The sequence below is a fragment of the Salmo salar genome, chromosome ssa01 (assembly GCF_905237065.1).
Source record: "Salmo salar chromosome ssa01, Ssal_v3.1, whole genome shotgun sequence".
Lineage (NCBI taxonomy): Eukaryota > Metazoa > Chordata > Actinopteri > Salmoniformes > Salmonidae > Salmo > Salmo salar.
The window spans coordinates 17,140,523-17,157,207 of record NC_059442.1 but is presented as its reverse complement, the minus strand read 5'-3'; the positions used below and the strand labels follow the sequence as shown (position 1 = coordinate 17,157,207).

At 45.2% G+C, this 16,685-nt stretch overlaps 1 protein-coding gene across 3 annotated transcripts in view; it reads right to left on the bottom strand.

Moving 5' to 3' along the window:
• LOC106569018 (kinesin-like protein KIF26B) overlaps positions 1-16,685 on the bottom strand; it is a 204,937-nt gene that overhangs the window by 25,958 nt on the left and 162,294 nt on the right. For all 3 annotated transcript variants that reach the window (XM_045714734.1, XM_045714735.1, XM_045714742.1), the window contains 4 exons: positions 12,592-12,737; positions 11,481-11,597; positions 9,795-9,978; positions 2,609-2,795 (listed from right to left, as the gene is read on the bottom strand). In XM_045714734.1, the coding sequence (XP_045570690.1) occupies positions 2,609-2,795; positions 9,795-9,978; positions 11,481-11,597; positions 12,592-12,737 (634 nt within the window). The remainder of the gene's footprint in view (positions 1-2,608; positions 2,796-9,794; positions 9,979-11,480; positions 11,598-12,591; positions 12,738-16,685) is intronic.

Sequence of the window (16,685 nt, the reverse complement as noted above, 5' to 3'; positions counted from 1 at the left end):
CTCCCCCCTCTCTCCTCCCCCCTCTCCTTCTCCCTCGCCTTCTCCCCCCTCTCCTTCTCTGTCTCCCTCTACCTCTCACCCCTCTCCTCTCTCCCTCCTGTCCTTCTCTGTCTCCCTCTCTCTCTCACCCCTCTCCTTCTCTGTCTCCCCCTCCTCCTCCCTCCTCTCTTTCTGTCTCCCCCTCCTCCTACCTCCTCTCTTTCTGTCTCCCTCTCCTTCTCCCTCCCTCTCCTTCTCCCTCTCTCATTTACATTTACGTCATTTAGCAGACGCTCTTATCCAGAGCGACTTACAAATTGGTGCATTCACCTTATGATATCCAGTGGAACAACCACTTTACAATAGTACATCTATATGTTTTTTTTTGGGGGGGGTTAGAAGGATTACTTTATCATATCCTAGGTATTCCTCTCTCTCACCCCTCTCCTTCTCTCTCTCACCCCTCTCCTTCTCTCTCTCACCCCTCTCCTTCTCTCTCACCCCTCTCCTTCTCTCTCTCCCCCTCTCCCTCCTCTCCTTCTCTGTCTCCCCTCCTTCTCTGTCTCCATCTCTCCCCTCTCCTTCTCTCTCTCCCTCTCCTTCTGTCTCCCTCTCTCTCCTTGTCTCCCTCTCCCTCTCACCCCTCTCTCTCCATCTCCCCCTCTCCTTCTCCATCTCCCTCTCTCCCCTCTCCCTCCTCTCCTTCTGTCTCTCCTTGTCTCCCTCTCACCCCTCTCTCTCCTTTTCACCCCTCTCCTTCTCCATCTCCCCCCTCTCCTTCTCCCTCTCTCCCCTCTCCTTCTCTCTCTCCCTCCTCTCCTTCTGTCTCCCTCTCTCTCCTTGTCTCCCTCTCACCCCTCTCTCTCCTTCTCACCCCTCTCTCTCCTTTTCACCCCTCTCCTTCTCCCTCTCACCCCTCTCCTTCTCCCTCTCACCCCCCCTCCTTCTCTCCCCCCTCTCCTTCTCTCTCTCTCCCCCTCTCCCTCTCCTTCTCTCTCTCCCCTCTCCTTCTCTGTCTCCCTCTCCCTCTCCTTCTCCCACCCCTCTCCTCTCTCTCCCCCCTCTCCTTCTCTCCCCCCCTCTCTCTCTCTCTCTCACTCTTGCACTCCCCCACTTTCACTCCCCCCTCCGTCTCTCTCTCTCGCTCTCTCTCCCTTCAGCGAACATTAAGCCACTCTGATCAGATCATAGAGAAAATGTCATTCTATACATTATTAATATACAATTCATGTTAGTTATGCAGAATTAAGCCGGGGCATACAGGAATCATTGTGCTTGTGTGTGGAATGATCTGCATATTTAAGCTTTCTGTCTCATTAATATATCTACAATCATTAGCAGGTTTAAACCCAACTTTATTCATATATGTTTAAAGTGTAATATTAATATTACATTGATGTGATATATTGGGTTGGATATCTAGGCTGCGTTTACACAGGCAGGCCAATTCTGATCTTTTGCCTAACTATTGTTAAAAGATCAATTAGTGGCAAAAGATCAGCATTGGGCTGCCTGGGTAAATGCAGCCACTGAGATCCCTAATGAGCCAGTCACTAGTGGCAGCTGACCCAGTCCCACTCAGTCCCAGGGTTAGGGTTATTTAGGGAAGGCCAAGTCTCTAAACAAGTCTTATAAATTAGTATGAAATAGATGTTAAAAATAACTAGCTCACTGTGCCTGACATATTGTAAGGCCATTGAATCTAACCTCCAAGAGGTCCTCAGTGACTCACAGATGAATACATACTCACACACATATACATACTAGTGTTGAGCAATTCGTGCTTTTTGAGGTCAGTTCGGTTTTGGTTCGACTATAAAAAAATCATAAGGGTTTCGATTTTCTATATATTTTTGTATTTTATTTTTTTACATGAAATGCATTAGGAAAGAATGACATCACAATGGTTTTAGAGCTTTTTCATGGAAATTCAAGGTGAACATTCAATTGCCAAAACATAAAAAATATTCAATATTCTCTGTCAGGTCCACATTGGGTAGACATCAGTAGAAAAATATGAAATTAATATGAAATAATAAAATATTTCAGTATCTTACTTGGTTTTTATTTGATTACTTCATCATTTTTTCATTCCTTAAAGTCCTCATCTCATCAGTCATCTCTGTTCAGGCTGTAGCAGTCATCTAGCCAGACCATATAATATTATCTGTGCTCCCCATACTGTACTGTCTTTAGTCATGCTATTTAGCTAGCCTGCCTAAGTGTGCTGCAGAGCTTTCTGACAAGATTATTTGACTAGTTCTTCAACGTACATAAGGCATACTTTCTGTCCCTCTCATAGTTATGTTGTGTACATTCCTCTCTCATGCGGTCTATGCGACCTGTGTGTATCTAACTTAACGTAACAGGCGTAAAAACGTATCTGTCCAGAGATCTGTATATAATGAGATATATTGAGAGTCCCAAAGGCGGGAAGGCATGCGATAAGCTTAGGTCCAAAATAAGCCCATGCATTGGTTTATTTTGGACAGATTTTGGTGAGAGTGAAACCTAATACAACCCCCACCACACACACACACACACACACACACACACACACACACACACACACACACACACACACACACACACACACACACACACACACACACACACAGTAGACACGTACTTGTAAGGGATGTGTTTGCTGCCGTTGACCAGAGCCAGGATGACGTTCCCCAGGGCAGAGAGAGACAGACACAGCCCTGCTGCTGTGGTGCTGGTACTACCGCTGCTGTCTCTGCCCTTCCCTCCTCCCAGCACCTTCACACAGCTGCCCAGGTCTATCAGGTGGAGCCTACTGCGACCTCCCGACACTGGAGAGAGAGGGAGGGAGGGCAGGGGGAGAGAGAGAGGGGAGGGAGGGGAAGGGAGAGAGAGAGGGGAGGGCAGGGGGAGAGAGAGAGAGAGGGGAGGGCAGGGGGGGAGAGAGAAAGGGGAGGGAGGGGAAGGGGAGAGAGAGAGGGGAGGGAGGGCAGGGGAGAGAGCGAAAGGAGGGGAAGGGGGCGAGAGAGAGAGAGGGGAGGGAGGGAGCGAGACAGCGGGGAGGGGGAGTGAGAGGGCGGGGAGGGAGAAAGAGGAGGAGAGAGAGGGAGGGGAGGGAGACAGCGGGGAGGGGGAGAGAGAGAAGGAGAGGGAGAAAGAGGAGAGAAAGAGAGGGGAGGGAGAAAGAGAAGGAGGAGAGAGAGGGAAGAGAAAAAAAGGGGTGAGCAAGAGAGATATTAATTATTATTATTAATCGTTGTGCAAAAACCCAGTAACATTATTTCACAGTGTGTTAGGAAACCCAGTAACATTATTTCACAGTGTGTTAGGAAACCCAGTAACATTATTTCACAGTGTGTTAGGAAACCCAGTAACATTATTGCACTGTGTGTTAGGAAACCCAGTAACATTATTTCACAGTGTGTTAGGAAACCCAGTAACATTATGGCAGTGTGTTAGGAAACCCAGTAACATTATTTCACAGTGTGTTAGGAAACCCAGTAACATTATTTCACAGTGTGTTAGGAAACGCACACACACACACACACACACACACACACACACACACACACACACACACACACACACACACACACACACACACACACACACACACACACACACACACACACACACACACACACACACACACACCTGGACCCTTCACCAGCACAGGTGTGTGTTCAGCTACGTGTCCTTTCCCTGTGGGGAGGAGTGTGTGGGAATGTGTGTGTGTAGAATCAAACAGTACAGCATGCTGGATATGTAGTACCATTCTACAACCAACATACTTCAACAAGAGAAGTTAAATCAGAAGTGGAAAAGCTGGGTGGCTCAAATGGAAACTGTAATACATTCAAAGTGCCGAAAACAGCTTTCTTTAAAACATATTAGCTGGCTCTTGACATCCTTTGACCTGAAACATTATATTGTTATTCCCTCCACAAGTTTACTTTAGCATGTGCCGACAAGGCTGTTCATACAAAGTCGACTCCTGTTTCTCTTACGGTGCCTTCGGAAAGTATTCAGACCCCTTGACTTTTCCACATTTTGTTACATTACAGCCTTATTCTAAAATGGATTAAATAAAACAAATTACTCAATCTACACACAATACCCCATAATGACATCACAATACCCCATAATGACATCACAATACCCCATAATGACATCACAATACCCCATAATGACATCACAATACCCCATAATGACATCACAATACCCCATAATGACAAAGCGAAAACAGGTTTATAAAAAAAAGAGCATATTTGTCAAATTAAAAAACAGATATACAGTACCAGTCAAAAGTATGGACACACCTACTCAAGGGTTTTTCTAATATTTGTTATACTATTTTCTACATTGTAGAATAGTAGTGAAGACATTAAAACTATGAAATAACACATATGGAATCATGTAGTAACCAAAAAAGTGTTAAACAAATCAAAATATATTTTATATTTGAGATTCTTCAAATAGCCACCCTTTGCCTTGATGACAGCTTTGCACACTCTTGGCATTCCCTCAACCAGCTTCCCAAATACGCTGAGTACTTGCTGGCTGTTTTTCCTTCACTCTGCAGTCCGACACATCCCAAACCATCTCAATTTGGTTGAGGTCGGGGGATTGTGGAGGCCAAGTCATCTGATGCAGCACTCTATCCCTCTCCTTGGTAAAATTGTAAGGACTGACGCTAGAGTCGAGAAGCAGGTACAGGGAGTCAAACATTTAATGAGGAACAGACAAGGAACAAGACAGGAACAGAGTCAGCACACGGGTAACAAAACGACATACGAATGTTAATGAGGAAGCAGAGAACAGACAGATATAGGGAAGGAAATAACACAGGTGATTGAATCCAGGTGAGTCCAAATGATAGCTGATGCGCGTGATGAGGGAAGCAGGTGTGCGTAATGATGGTGGCAGGAATGCGTAATGCAGGGGAGCCCGGCGCCCTCGAGCGCCAGGAGGAAAGAGAGGGAGCAGGCGTGACAAAAATAAATTAAAACGTTGACTCCCTGTACCTGTTTCTCTTCTCCAGCGTCATTCCTTACAGAATGCAGTAGCCATCAAATGAAGCATAGGGGAGTGCTGGCGGTTCGGTTGGTGGTGATGTCGGGTCCGGGGGCTGCCGCCGTTGGAACTGGGGTTGCCTCAGCTGGATTGTCGGGCTTCCATGCCCTAGCCGGATTGAAAGGTTTCCTTGCCCCGGTTGGCTCGGAAGGCGCTCAACCCACGTCAGGCCTTAGCCGGATCGTCAGGTTTTTATGCCCAGCCAGCTCGTCAGACTGCTACGCCTCAGCCGGATCATCGGGCTCCCAAGCCTCAGCGGGATTGACAGGCTTTCACGCCTCAGCCGGATCGTCAGGCTCCTATGCCTCAGCCGGCTCACCAGGCTCCCACACCTCTGCCGGTTCGTCGGGATTTTACGCCCAGCATGCTTGTCCCGAGCCTGTGCCTCAGCCGGCCCGTCAGGCTCACCCAGGGGTGATGCCTTGTGGCGCCTCTAGAGGGGGGAGGGGTAATGTCACGCCTGCTTCCGCTCTTCCCTCCTGGCGTTCAAGGGCACCAGGCTGCCCTGCATTACGCACACCTGCCCTCCCTCGTTACGTGCATCAGCGGTTCTGACGCTGTTCCTGTCCTGTTTTCATGTCTGTTCCGATTAAATGTTGACTCCCTGTACCTGCTTCTCTTCTCCAGCATCATTCCTTACAAACGCATTAAGGAAAGAAATTCCACAAATTATCTTTTAAGAAGGCACACCTGTTAATTGAAATGTATTCCAGGTGACTACCTCATGAAGCTGGTTGAGAGAATGCCAAGAGTGTGCAAAGCTGTCATCATGGCAAAGAGTGGCTATTTGAAGAATCTCAAATATAAAACATATTTTGAGGCACAGATCTGGGGAAGGGTACCAAAACATTTCTGCAGCATTGAAAGTCCCCAAGAACACAGTGGCCTCCATCATTTTTAAATTGAAGAAGCTTGCAATCACCAAGACTCTTCCTAGAGCTGGCCTCCCGGCCAAACTGAGCATTCGGGGGAGAAGGGCCTTGGTCAGGGAGGTGACCAAGAAACCGATGGTCACTCTGACAGAGCTCTAGAGTCCCTCTGTGGAAATGAGAGAACCTTCCAGAAAGACAAAAATCTCTGCAGCACTCCACCAATTAGGCCTTTATAGTACAGTGGCAAGACAGAAGCCACTCTTCAGTAAAAGGCACATGACAGCCCACTTGGAGTTTGCCAAAAGGCACCTAATGGACTCTCAGACCATGAGAAACAAGATTCTCTGGTTTGATGAAACCAAGACTGAACGACTTAGCCTGAATGCCAAGCGTTACATATGGAGGAAACCTGGCACCATCCCAATGGTGAAGCATGGTGGTGGCAGCTGTGGGGAAGTTTTTCTGCGGCAGGGACTGGGAGACTAGTCAGGATCAAGGCAAAGATGAATGGAGCAATGTACAGAGAGATCCTTGATTAAAACCTGCTCCAAAGTGCACAGGACCTCAGACTGGGGCAAAGGTTCACCTTCCAACAGGCAACGACCCTAAGCACACAGCCAAGACAACGCAGGAGTGGCTTCGGGACAAGTCTCTGAATGTCCTTGAGTGGCCCAGCCAGAGCCCGGACTTGAACCTGATCGAACATCTCTATAGAGACCTGAAAATAGCTGTGCAGCAACGCTCCCCGTCCAACCTGACAGAGCTTGAGAGGATCTGCAAAGAAGAAAGGGAGAAACTCCCCAAATACAGGTGTGCCAAGCTTGTAGCGTCATACCCAAGAAGACTCAAGGCTGTAATCACTGCCAAAGGTGCTTCAACAAAGTACTGAGTAAAGGGTCTGACTACCTATGTAAAAGTATTTCTACAAACATTATTTTCCTTTGTCATTATGGGGTATTGTGTGTAGATTGATGAGGGTAAAAAAACGATTTAATCAATTTTTGAATAAGGCTGTAACCTAACAAAATGTGGAAAAAGTCAAGGGGTCTGAATACTTTCTGAAGGCACCGTATATGTGTGTGTCTTTGCGTATGCATATGTGTGTATACACGGTCTTCCTTGTGTATGCTCAGTCAGTCAATAATGAACACCTCTCTGGGCCCCTACAGTACATGTACATCTCATTTACCTTCTCAGAGCAATCTTTGTGTCCAAGTGTGTGTCAGTGTACTAATGTGTGCATGAGTGTGTGTGTGTGCGTGCATGTCTCTCCATCTGTGTGAATGTGTGTCAGTGTACTAACGTGTGCATGAGTGTGTGTGTGTGTGCATGTCTCTCCATCTGTGTGAATGTGTGTGAGTAACTGTTCCAACGTGCGGTAAAGATTTACTTCTCAGGGTAAAGTTTACGTTCAGTGTCATATCATAACTCCTTCGTAACTTATTAACAGCCCTCCTCCACATCACAATTAAGTTGGTCATACTGGTCTATAATGGACACAAAGGGTCTACTTTCTATGCAGTCAGTGAAGTCAAACATATTTTTCCATTGCATTTGACATTTTTGTCATTTAGCAGAAGCTCTTATCCAGAGCGACTTACAGTATACATTTTCATACCTTTTTTTTTCCATACTGGCCCCCCATGGGAATCGAACCTATAAGCCTGGAGTTGCAAGCAACATGCTCTACTAACTGAGCCACACAGGACCCATTCATAAAGTGTTTATAGCTAAGCACTTCATTGCAATTAACTGTGTAGTTTGTCACTCTGATCTATAACACCAACATTAAAGGTCTATGTATGAATTTTATGCGGTCAATGTACTGTCATTTCTTTTTTTCCATTCATAAAGAATTTATGAAGGATTTATAAACATGCCTCACTTATCAAAAATAATACAGACAACACAGAATGGTAAAGGAAATATGAACATATTTTATGAACATTTTCATGAACATATTAACATTTATTTCAATTTACCCAGATGTGACGTTAACTAGCTAGCACAGAAAACAATTGCTGAGGACATCGCCGAAGAATCCTACTATTGACATTTTTCAGTTTGACTTTTCTTGAATAGATTTAACAAAGACTAATATTCAAAGCATTCAAATTAAATTCCCCATTTCAGACTCATAGCTAGCAACAACTATTTTAGTGAGTAAAACGTACTAATATGAAGTGTGAAAATGCTAATATAGGTACCATTGATTTGCATTGGATTTCTGCCACAAATACTAAAAAGTTGGTGGGGGGTCTTTAAAAAAAGATCAGCTATTAACAGGAACAGCACCATCTAGCGGTCAGAACCTGGTAATATCAAGATGCAGAATGGGACATGAACCTAACAACTTCAATGACTCATTTCTCTGAACGGTGAAACACCAATTTCACTGACATTACATTACAAAAGATGAAGAAACAATACTACATACTACTTGTCAGACACAGAGAACTGATACGATATACTCGTTGTTGGGTTGGGATTAGCGTGGGGTGTGGGGGTTCCGTGGGTGGATTCTGACCATTTATTTGTATTCCTCATGTCTTACTCATTGTTAGTAAAAAGTTTGGTCCAAATCGGATGTTAGGTACTATATTTATTGAATATCATATGAATCCTATATATTAAAATGGCAAATTTGGGTGCAATCAATTAGCTTAATTTCTCAGAGATCAAATCATAATTTTACAAAACAATATTGCAGGAATGCTAATCTTACCTGTTTCTAACTACATAAGCTATTTCTAAACAATCTGAGATGGTGGGTGTCATGGCGTGTTGAAATGACATGGAACGACCCTGCATAGAATTCATACATAGACCTTTAAAGTTGGTGTTATAGATCAGTGGCAAACTGCACAGTTAATTACCATGACGTGCTTAGCTATAAATGCTTTATAAATTTAAAAATACATTTGATTGCATAGAATTCATACATAGACTTTTCATGTGTGCATTATAGACCAGTATGACCAAATGAATTGTGATGTGGAGGAGGGCTGTTAATGAGTTACGAAAGAGTTATGATACAGATGTACAGAAGGATCTAACGTGAGCCAGTTTGCTACAGCAGGAGAATAATCATGCAGCATCAGGAAATGTGAAGTATTATGTGCGTTATAATTAATATACATTTTTGTAGTTGTTGATACATACTTTGTTAGGGCAAATCAAGTCTGAAATTTCAAAGTGGAAATTACAAACTTTAGAAGCCTTTTTAAAACTCAAATACCCTCCAAACGTGTGATCAAATTAAGATCCTACATCTCTATGACCCTCGACTACACGATTCGATCCGTAAAATGTACCTTGAGGATTCAATCTCCTCAGTGAGAAGAAGAAGAAGGTAAATCACAGGCCTATACCGCCGGTGGAGAAATGGGGCTGGTACAGGCTAACAAAATATTCTCCTAGCCATGTTATCAAGCATCCCACTACGTTATTACACACTATTTATACACACAAAAGGGCGTGTGACATCATACTGTATAATTAGCACGGAGACAGTCTCACTGACAACCTGGGACACAACAGATACAGCGGGAGTCAAACTCAAACAAGCCCAGAGCTGCAGAGGATGAGATACAGGCGATCTGAAGACCACTGTAACTGAATACCCTCATCATCATACCATCACACTCTCCTAGCTGTCGTTGCTGAATGTCTTTAGTTTGTGTTTATTATCAAATCATCACAGATTATATTGTTTGAAACTATAAATATATAGTATATATAAATATATAGTATCAATCAGTAGTGTAAGGGCCATTTTCAAGATTTTACTTAAAGTGTGCATGCGTGTGTGTGTGTGTGTGTGTGTGTGTGTGTGTGTGTGTGTGTGTGTGTGTGTGTGTGTGTGTGTGTGTGTGCAGTACTCACTCCCTCCCTTGCCAGTCTTCTCCATGCGGTACTGGTAGATGTGCAGTGTGAACAGCATGTGTGAGTTGAGATGTTCCTCTGGGTCGGCGTGATCTCTGCTGCTGTAGCGTGCTGCTATGGCTGCATCCAGGAAGAAGGCTGCTTTCTCTGGCGTGGGGGCTCGCAGCTCACTCTGGTTCTGGAGCTGGGAAGTACATCACAGAGTAGGTGAGACAAGCCACTCTCATGCTTTAGTAAATTTGACTTTGGTTTCTCAATTAGGAGAATAAAATACAAATATTACAAACGACAGTCATTTCTGTGTGTTTGTGTAAGTGTGTGTGTGCGTGCGTGTGATGCAGTGTGTAGTGTCTGTAGAGTGAGACTCACTTTATCACTAAACTGCTGTGGGGTATCATTACAGCATGAGATTATCTCAGATTAGCTAGGGATTACACTGATACCCTTGTCTCACTCACACTAATCCTATCAACATATAACCACACACACACACACACGAACGCACCCACACACACTAATCGCATCTACATATAACATAATTGTGTTAAAATCCTGTCTGTTTGTTTCTCTTATTGATGTTTAGAAAAGACACAATGATAATCCCTAAATGAGCAGAAAGCTATACCAGCTAAGGGCAACACAGTTTGACAACCACATTAAGACCTAAGGCTGCCAAATCACACATGCTCACGAGTCCTCCCTCCCCCTCTCCTCTCCTCTCCTCTCTCCCTCCCCTCTCTCCCTTCCCTCTCCCTCCACCCCCCCCCCCCTCTCCCTCCCTTCCTCCATTACGAAGCATAGCTGCTAAATCCCCCCGGAAGAGAAAAGCACCAACTGAGGACCAATCCACACAGGGTGATAGATGACTGGTGGGTTAGCTGGCAGTGTTCGGATTCTTTTATGTAGTTTGCGGTTTTGCTGTTCTCTACAGATAGGGTTGTGTGTGTGTGTGTGTGTGTGTGTGTGTGTGTGTGTGTGTGTGTGTGTGTGTATGTGTGTGCATGCATGTGTGTGCATGCATGTGTGTGCATGCATGTGTGTGTACTCGTGTGTGTGTGTACAAGTGCTTGTGTGTGTGTATGTACAAGCACTTGCATGCATGTGTGTGTACAAACGCATGTTTGTGCGTATAAGCATGCACATGTGTCTCTCTGCATGTGTGTGTGTCTCCATAGAGACGGTGTTAGGTTAAAAACAGCCAGCTAAGATAAGAGCCTAGTGCCTGGGGGTAGACACACAGAGATATATTATAATATACTACTATAGTGCTCTAGGTCTGATACTGCCATCCTTTCACACAGTCCTCCAGCTGCCATAGCAGTAATCCTGTGGGTTTCCTTTGATATCACCACAGGTAGTTACTGCAGAGGAAAACACGAGAGGAGCCACAGCACTCTCCTAGTCTTAACCATGGGAGATTCTCAGCAGACTACCTCTATCGCTCTCCTTGTAGTCTTGTGGATTCATCATGAGTTACTTCATGTTATCGTCTCTGTCTCTGTGTTCAGCATGGACCCCAGGAAGAGTAGCTGTTGCTGAAGCCAAAGCTCAAGGCCATCTAGATAATGACACTAGTTAGCTGGACGGCGGCAGGGCGTGCAGGGTTTTGTTCCCATCACTGACACGCCTGATTCAGATGATCAAGGTTTAGTTGATTAGTTAACGAGTTGACTAGTGCCATCTTACCTGCATGCCACAGATGGGGTCCTCGCAGAGGTAGACTCCAGGGGACTGGCTGTCCTGCAAACTGCCTGTAGCCACTTCAGATAGCAAGTCCTTCAGGTTCTCCTCTTTACCCCACACCTAGAACATAGAACACCACCATCAGAACTCCACATCTATCCCTCACACCTAGAACATAGAAGACCACCATCAGAACTCACACCTAGAACATAGAACACCACCATCAGAACTCCACATCTATCCCTCACACCTAGAACATAGAAGACCACCATCAGAACTCACACCTAGAACATAGAACACCACCATCAGAACTCCACATCTATCCCTTACACCTAGAACATAGAAGACCACCATCAGAACTCACACCTAGAACAAAGAACACCACCATCAGAACACACACCTAGAACATAGAAGACCACCATCAGAACTCACACCTAGAACAAAGAACACCACCATCAGAACACACACCTAGAACATAGAACACCACCATCAGAACTCACACCTAGAACATAGAAGACCACCATCAGAACTCACACCTAGAACATAGAACACCACCATCAGAACCCCACATCTTTCCCTCACACCTAGAACATAGAACACCACCATCAGAACTCACACCTAGAACATAGAACACCACCATCAGAACCCCACATCTTTCCCTCACACCTAGAACATAGAACACCACCATCAGAACTCACACCTAGAACATAGAACACCACCATCAGAACCCCACATCTTTCCCTCACACCTAGAACATAGAAGACCACCATCAGAACTCACACCTAGAACATAGAACACCACCATCAGAACTCACACCTAGAACATAGAACACCACCATCAGAACCCCACATCTTTCCCTCACACCTAGAACAAGTATTTCATACATATTGCATACCGGTAATTCAGTAATTTTGTACACAAAAGAATTAGGATTGGTTTTGCAGACCCAGAATAAGACTACTCCTGGATGAAAATGCATGGAGAATCTCCCTTAATCTGAGTCTCAGAAACCGGCCCTTAAAATGCCTTTACAGGCAGCCCAATTCTGATCTTTTTCCACTAATTGGTCTTTTGACCAATCAGAGCAGCTCTGTTGCCCATAAGTGTAACAGACCTCTACGGCGGAGACTCGGACAGAGAAACGTGCTCCTGTCTTCTCCTTCCTCTCGTTGATGAGCTTGAAGAGCCAGGAAATGGCACAGGGGATGATCCCCAGGGTCTGCATGGACTCGTCACCACCTATCATGGTGTAGGATTTACCTGGAGGATGGACACACACATGCACGCACGCACACACAGGAGAGGGAGAGGAGATGAAAGTCCTGAGTGTGATCTGGTTAACAGATCTAGCCATTCTAGTAAACATTCCCAGAGTGATTGGAACTCCATCAGCAGTGGAGTACAATAGTCATTAACTTGATATCCTCTACCAAACACACAGTCTGTCCTCCCTTCTCTATCCTTCTCCTCTATCCTTCCCTTCTCTTTCTTCTCCTCTATCCTCCTTCCCTTTCTTCTCCTCTATCCTTCCCTTCTCTTTCTTCTCCTCCTCTATCCTCCTTCCCTTTCTTCTCCTCCTCTATCCTCCTTCCCTTTCTTCTCCTCTATCCTTCTCCTCTATCCTCCTTCCCTTTCTTCTCCTTCTCTATCCTTCTCTTTCCTCCTCTTTCCTCCTTCCCCTCTCTTTCTCCTCCTCCTCTATCCTCCTTCCCTTCTCCCGTTTCTACAGCCCATTCCTTCTGTCTGCTTTTAAATTAACTCTGGTTTTAGCTAAATGTGTCAGGTTTGGCAAGGGGCACTGACATCTTCTGTATGTTTGTGTGCTTTTCACATACACTCTGGTTGAATGTTGTGTATATGTGTGTGTGGTTTGACACCCAGATTGTCTGTGTGCGCAGAGCGATGCATTCAGGTCTGCTGACCCACAGACACCACAATAACCCAGCTGTAGATAAATTGAGAGTGTAGGCATGCATGTGTGTATGTGTACGTGCTGTGTGTGTGTGTGTGTGTGTGTGTGTGTGTGTGTGTGTGTGTGTGTGTGTGTGTGTGTGTGTGTGTGTGTGTGTATCCCCACTGTGTGCTTGTACCTGTCCCTCTGAGCTGCGACATAGGGAGGCGGCCCCTGCTGTTGATAGGAGAGAGATCAAACTCACAGCTAAACAAAGCCATATGTCACACACACAGTTACCGGAGTGTGCCAGCGCCTTAAGGGGTTGATCATGTAAATAATATGTAAAGTGCGAAAGTATTCACCCCCCCCCCCCTTGGCATTTTCCTATTTTGTTGCCTTACAAACAGGAATTAAAATGGATTTTTGGGGGGTTTGTATCATTTGATTTACACAACATGCCTACCACTTTGAAGATGCAAAATATGTTTCATTGTGAAACAAACAAGAAATAAGACAAAAAAACGGAAAACTTCGGTGTGCATAACTATTCACCCCACCAAAGCCAAGACTTTGTAGATCCACCTTCTGCAACAATTACAGCTACAAGTCTCTTGGGATATGTCTCTATAAGCTTGGCACATCTAGCCACTGGGATTTTTGCCCATTCTTCAAGGCAAAACTGCTCCAGCTCCTTTAAGTTCGATGGGTTCCATTGGTGTACAGAAATCTTTAAGTCATACCACAGATTCTCAATTGGATTGAGGTCTGGACTTTGACTAGGCCATTCCAAGACATTTAAATGTTTCCCCTTACACCACTGTTGCTTTAGCAGTATGCTTAGGGTCATTGTCCTGCTGGAAGGTGAACCTCCATCCCACTCTCAAATCTCTGGAAGACTGAAACAGGTTTCCCTCAAGAATTTCCCTGTATTTAGCGCCAACCATAATTCCTTCAATTCTGACCAGTTTCCCAGTCCCTGCCGATGAAAAACATCCCCACTGCATAATACTGCCACCACCATGCTTTACTGTGCGGGTGTTGCTATGGTGACCAGTGAGCTGAGATAAGGCGGGGCTTTACCTAGCAAAGACTTATAGATGACCTGGAGCCAGTGGGTTTGGCGACGAATATGTAGTGAGGGCCAGCCAACGAGAGCGTACAGGTCGCAGTGGTGGGTAGTATATGGGGCTTTGGTGACAAAACGGATGGAACTGTGATAGACTACATCCAGTTTGCTGAGTAGAGTGTTGGAGACTATTTTGTAAATGACATCGCCGAAGTCAAGGATCGGTAGGATAGTCAGTTTTACGAGGGTATGTTTGGCAGCATGAGTGAAGGAGGCTTTGTTGTGAAATAGGAAGCCGATTCTAGATTTAATTTTGGACTGGAGATGCTTAATATGAGTCTGGAAGGAGAGTTTACAGTCTAACCAGACACCTAGGTATTTGTAGTTGTCCAAATATTCTAAGTCAGCACCGTCCATAGTAGTGATGCTAGTTGGGTGGGCGGGTATCAATCGGTTGAAGAGCATGCATTTAGTTTTACTAGCATATGCACGCACCCCTTTTCCATTTTACAATTTTGGGAATTTTTTGAAAAAATAAATGTTTCTCATTTCCCTTCACCAATTTTGACTATTTTGTATATGTCCATTGCATGAAATCCAAATAAAAATCTATTTAAATTACAGGTTGTAATGCAACAAAATAGGAAAACCGCCAAGGGGGGTGAATACTTTCGCAAGGCACTGTACCACAATCAGTAGCAGAGTGGTCTGTCCTGGGCCCAATCAGCAGCAGAGTGGTCTGGCCTGGGCCCAATCAGCGGCAGAGTGGTCTGGCCTGGGCCCAATCAGCGGCAGAGTGGTCTGGCCTGGGCCCAATCAGCGGCAGAGTGGTCTGGCCTGGGCCCAATCAGCGGCAGAGTGGTCTGTCCTGGGCCCAATCAGCGGCAGAGTGGTCTGGCCTGGGCCCAATCAGCGGCAGAGTGGTCTGTCCTGGGCCCAATCAGCGGCAGAGTGGTCTGTCCTGGGCCCAATCAGCGGCAGAGTGGTCTGGCCTGGGCCCAATCAGCGGCAGAGTGGTCTGGCCTGGGCCCAATCAGCGGCAGAGTGGTCCGTCCTGGGCCCAATCAGCGGCAGAGTGGTCCGTCCTGGGCCCAATCAGCAGCAGAGTGGTCCGGCCTGGGCCCAATCAGCAGCAGAGTATTCTGGCCTGGGCCCAATCTGGCCTCAATGGAGGCCTGAGCGGAACACTTGCACTCTGACTCAGATAGCAGTACATAGACTGGCAGGCTGGAGTCGAGAAAGCGACAGAGCCCACAGTGACCGGAGTTTTACATCGATTAAAGACATAATAAAGATGGCTGCTATTAAAGGGATGACCGTACTGCCCAGGGCCACTAATCCAATCAGAGGGCTCGGGGAGTATGAGCTAATATAAGAGCAAGAGAGCGTGAGACTCAATTATATCCCCCGCTCCTCTGTTCTCCTCTGTTGTCCTCCCCCTCTCTCTTCTCTCTCGGTCCTTATTGAATCGCATACCCTCAGTCCTTATTGAATCGCATACCCTCAGTCCTTATTGAATCGCATACCCTCAGTCCTTAATGAATCTACATACCCTCAGTCCTTATTGAATCTACATACCCTCAGTCCTTATTGAATCTACATACCCTCAGTCCTTATTGAATCTACATACCCTCAGTCCTTATTGAATCGCATACCCTCAGTCCTTATTGAATCTACATACCCTCAGTCCTTATTGAATCTACATACCCTCAGTCCTTATTGAATCGCATACCCTCAGTCCTTGTTGAATCTACATACCCTCAGTCATTATTGAATCTAACTACTGTTCAAAAGTTTGGGGTCACCTAGAAATGTCCTTGTTGTTGAAAGAAAAGCACATTTTTTGTATATTAAAACAACATCAGATTGATCAGAAATACAGTGTAGACATTGTTAATGTTGGAAATGACTATTGTAACTGGAAACGACTGATGTTTAATGGAATATCTACATAGGCGTACAGAGGCCCAGTATCAGCAACCATCACTCCTGTGTTCCAATGGCACATTGTGTTAGCTAATCCAAGTTTATCATTTTAAAAGGCTAATTGATCATTAGAAACCCATTTTGCAATTATGTTAGCACAGCTGAAAACTGTTGTCCTGATTAAAGAAGCAATAAAACTGGCCTTCTTTAGACTAGTTGAGTATCTGGAGCATCAGCACTAGTGGGTTCGATTACAGGCTGAAAATGGCCAGAAACAAAGGACTTTCTTCTGAAACTCGTTAGTCTATTCTTGTTCTGAGAA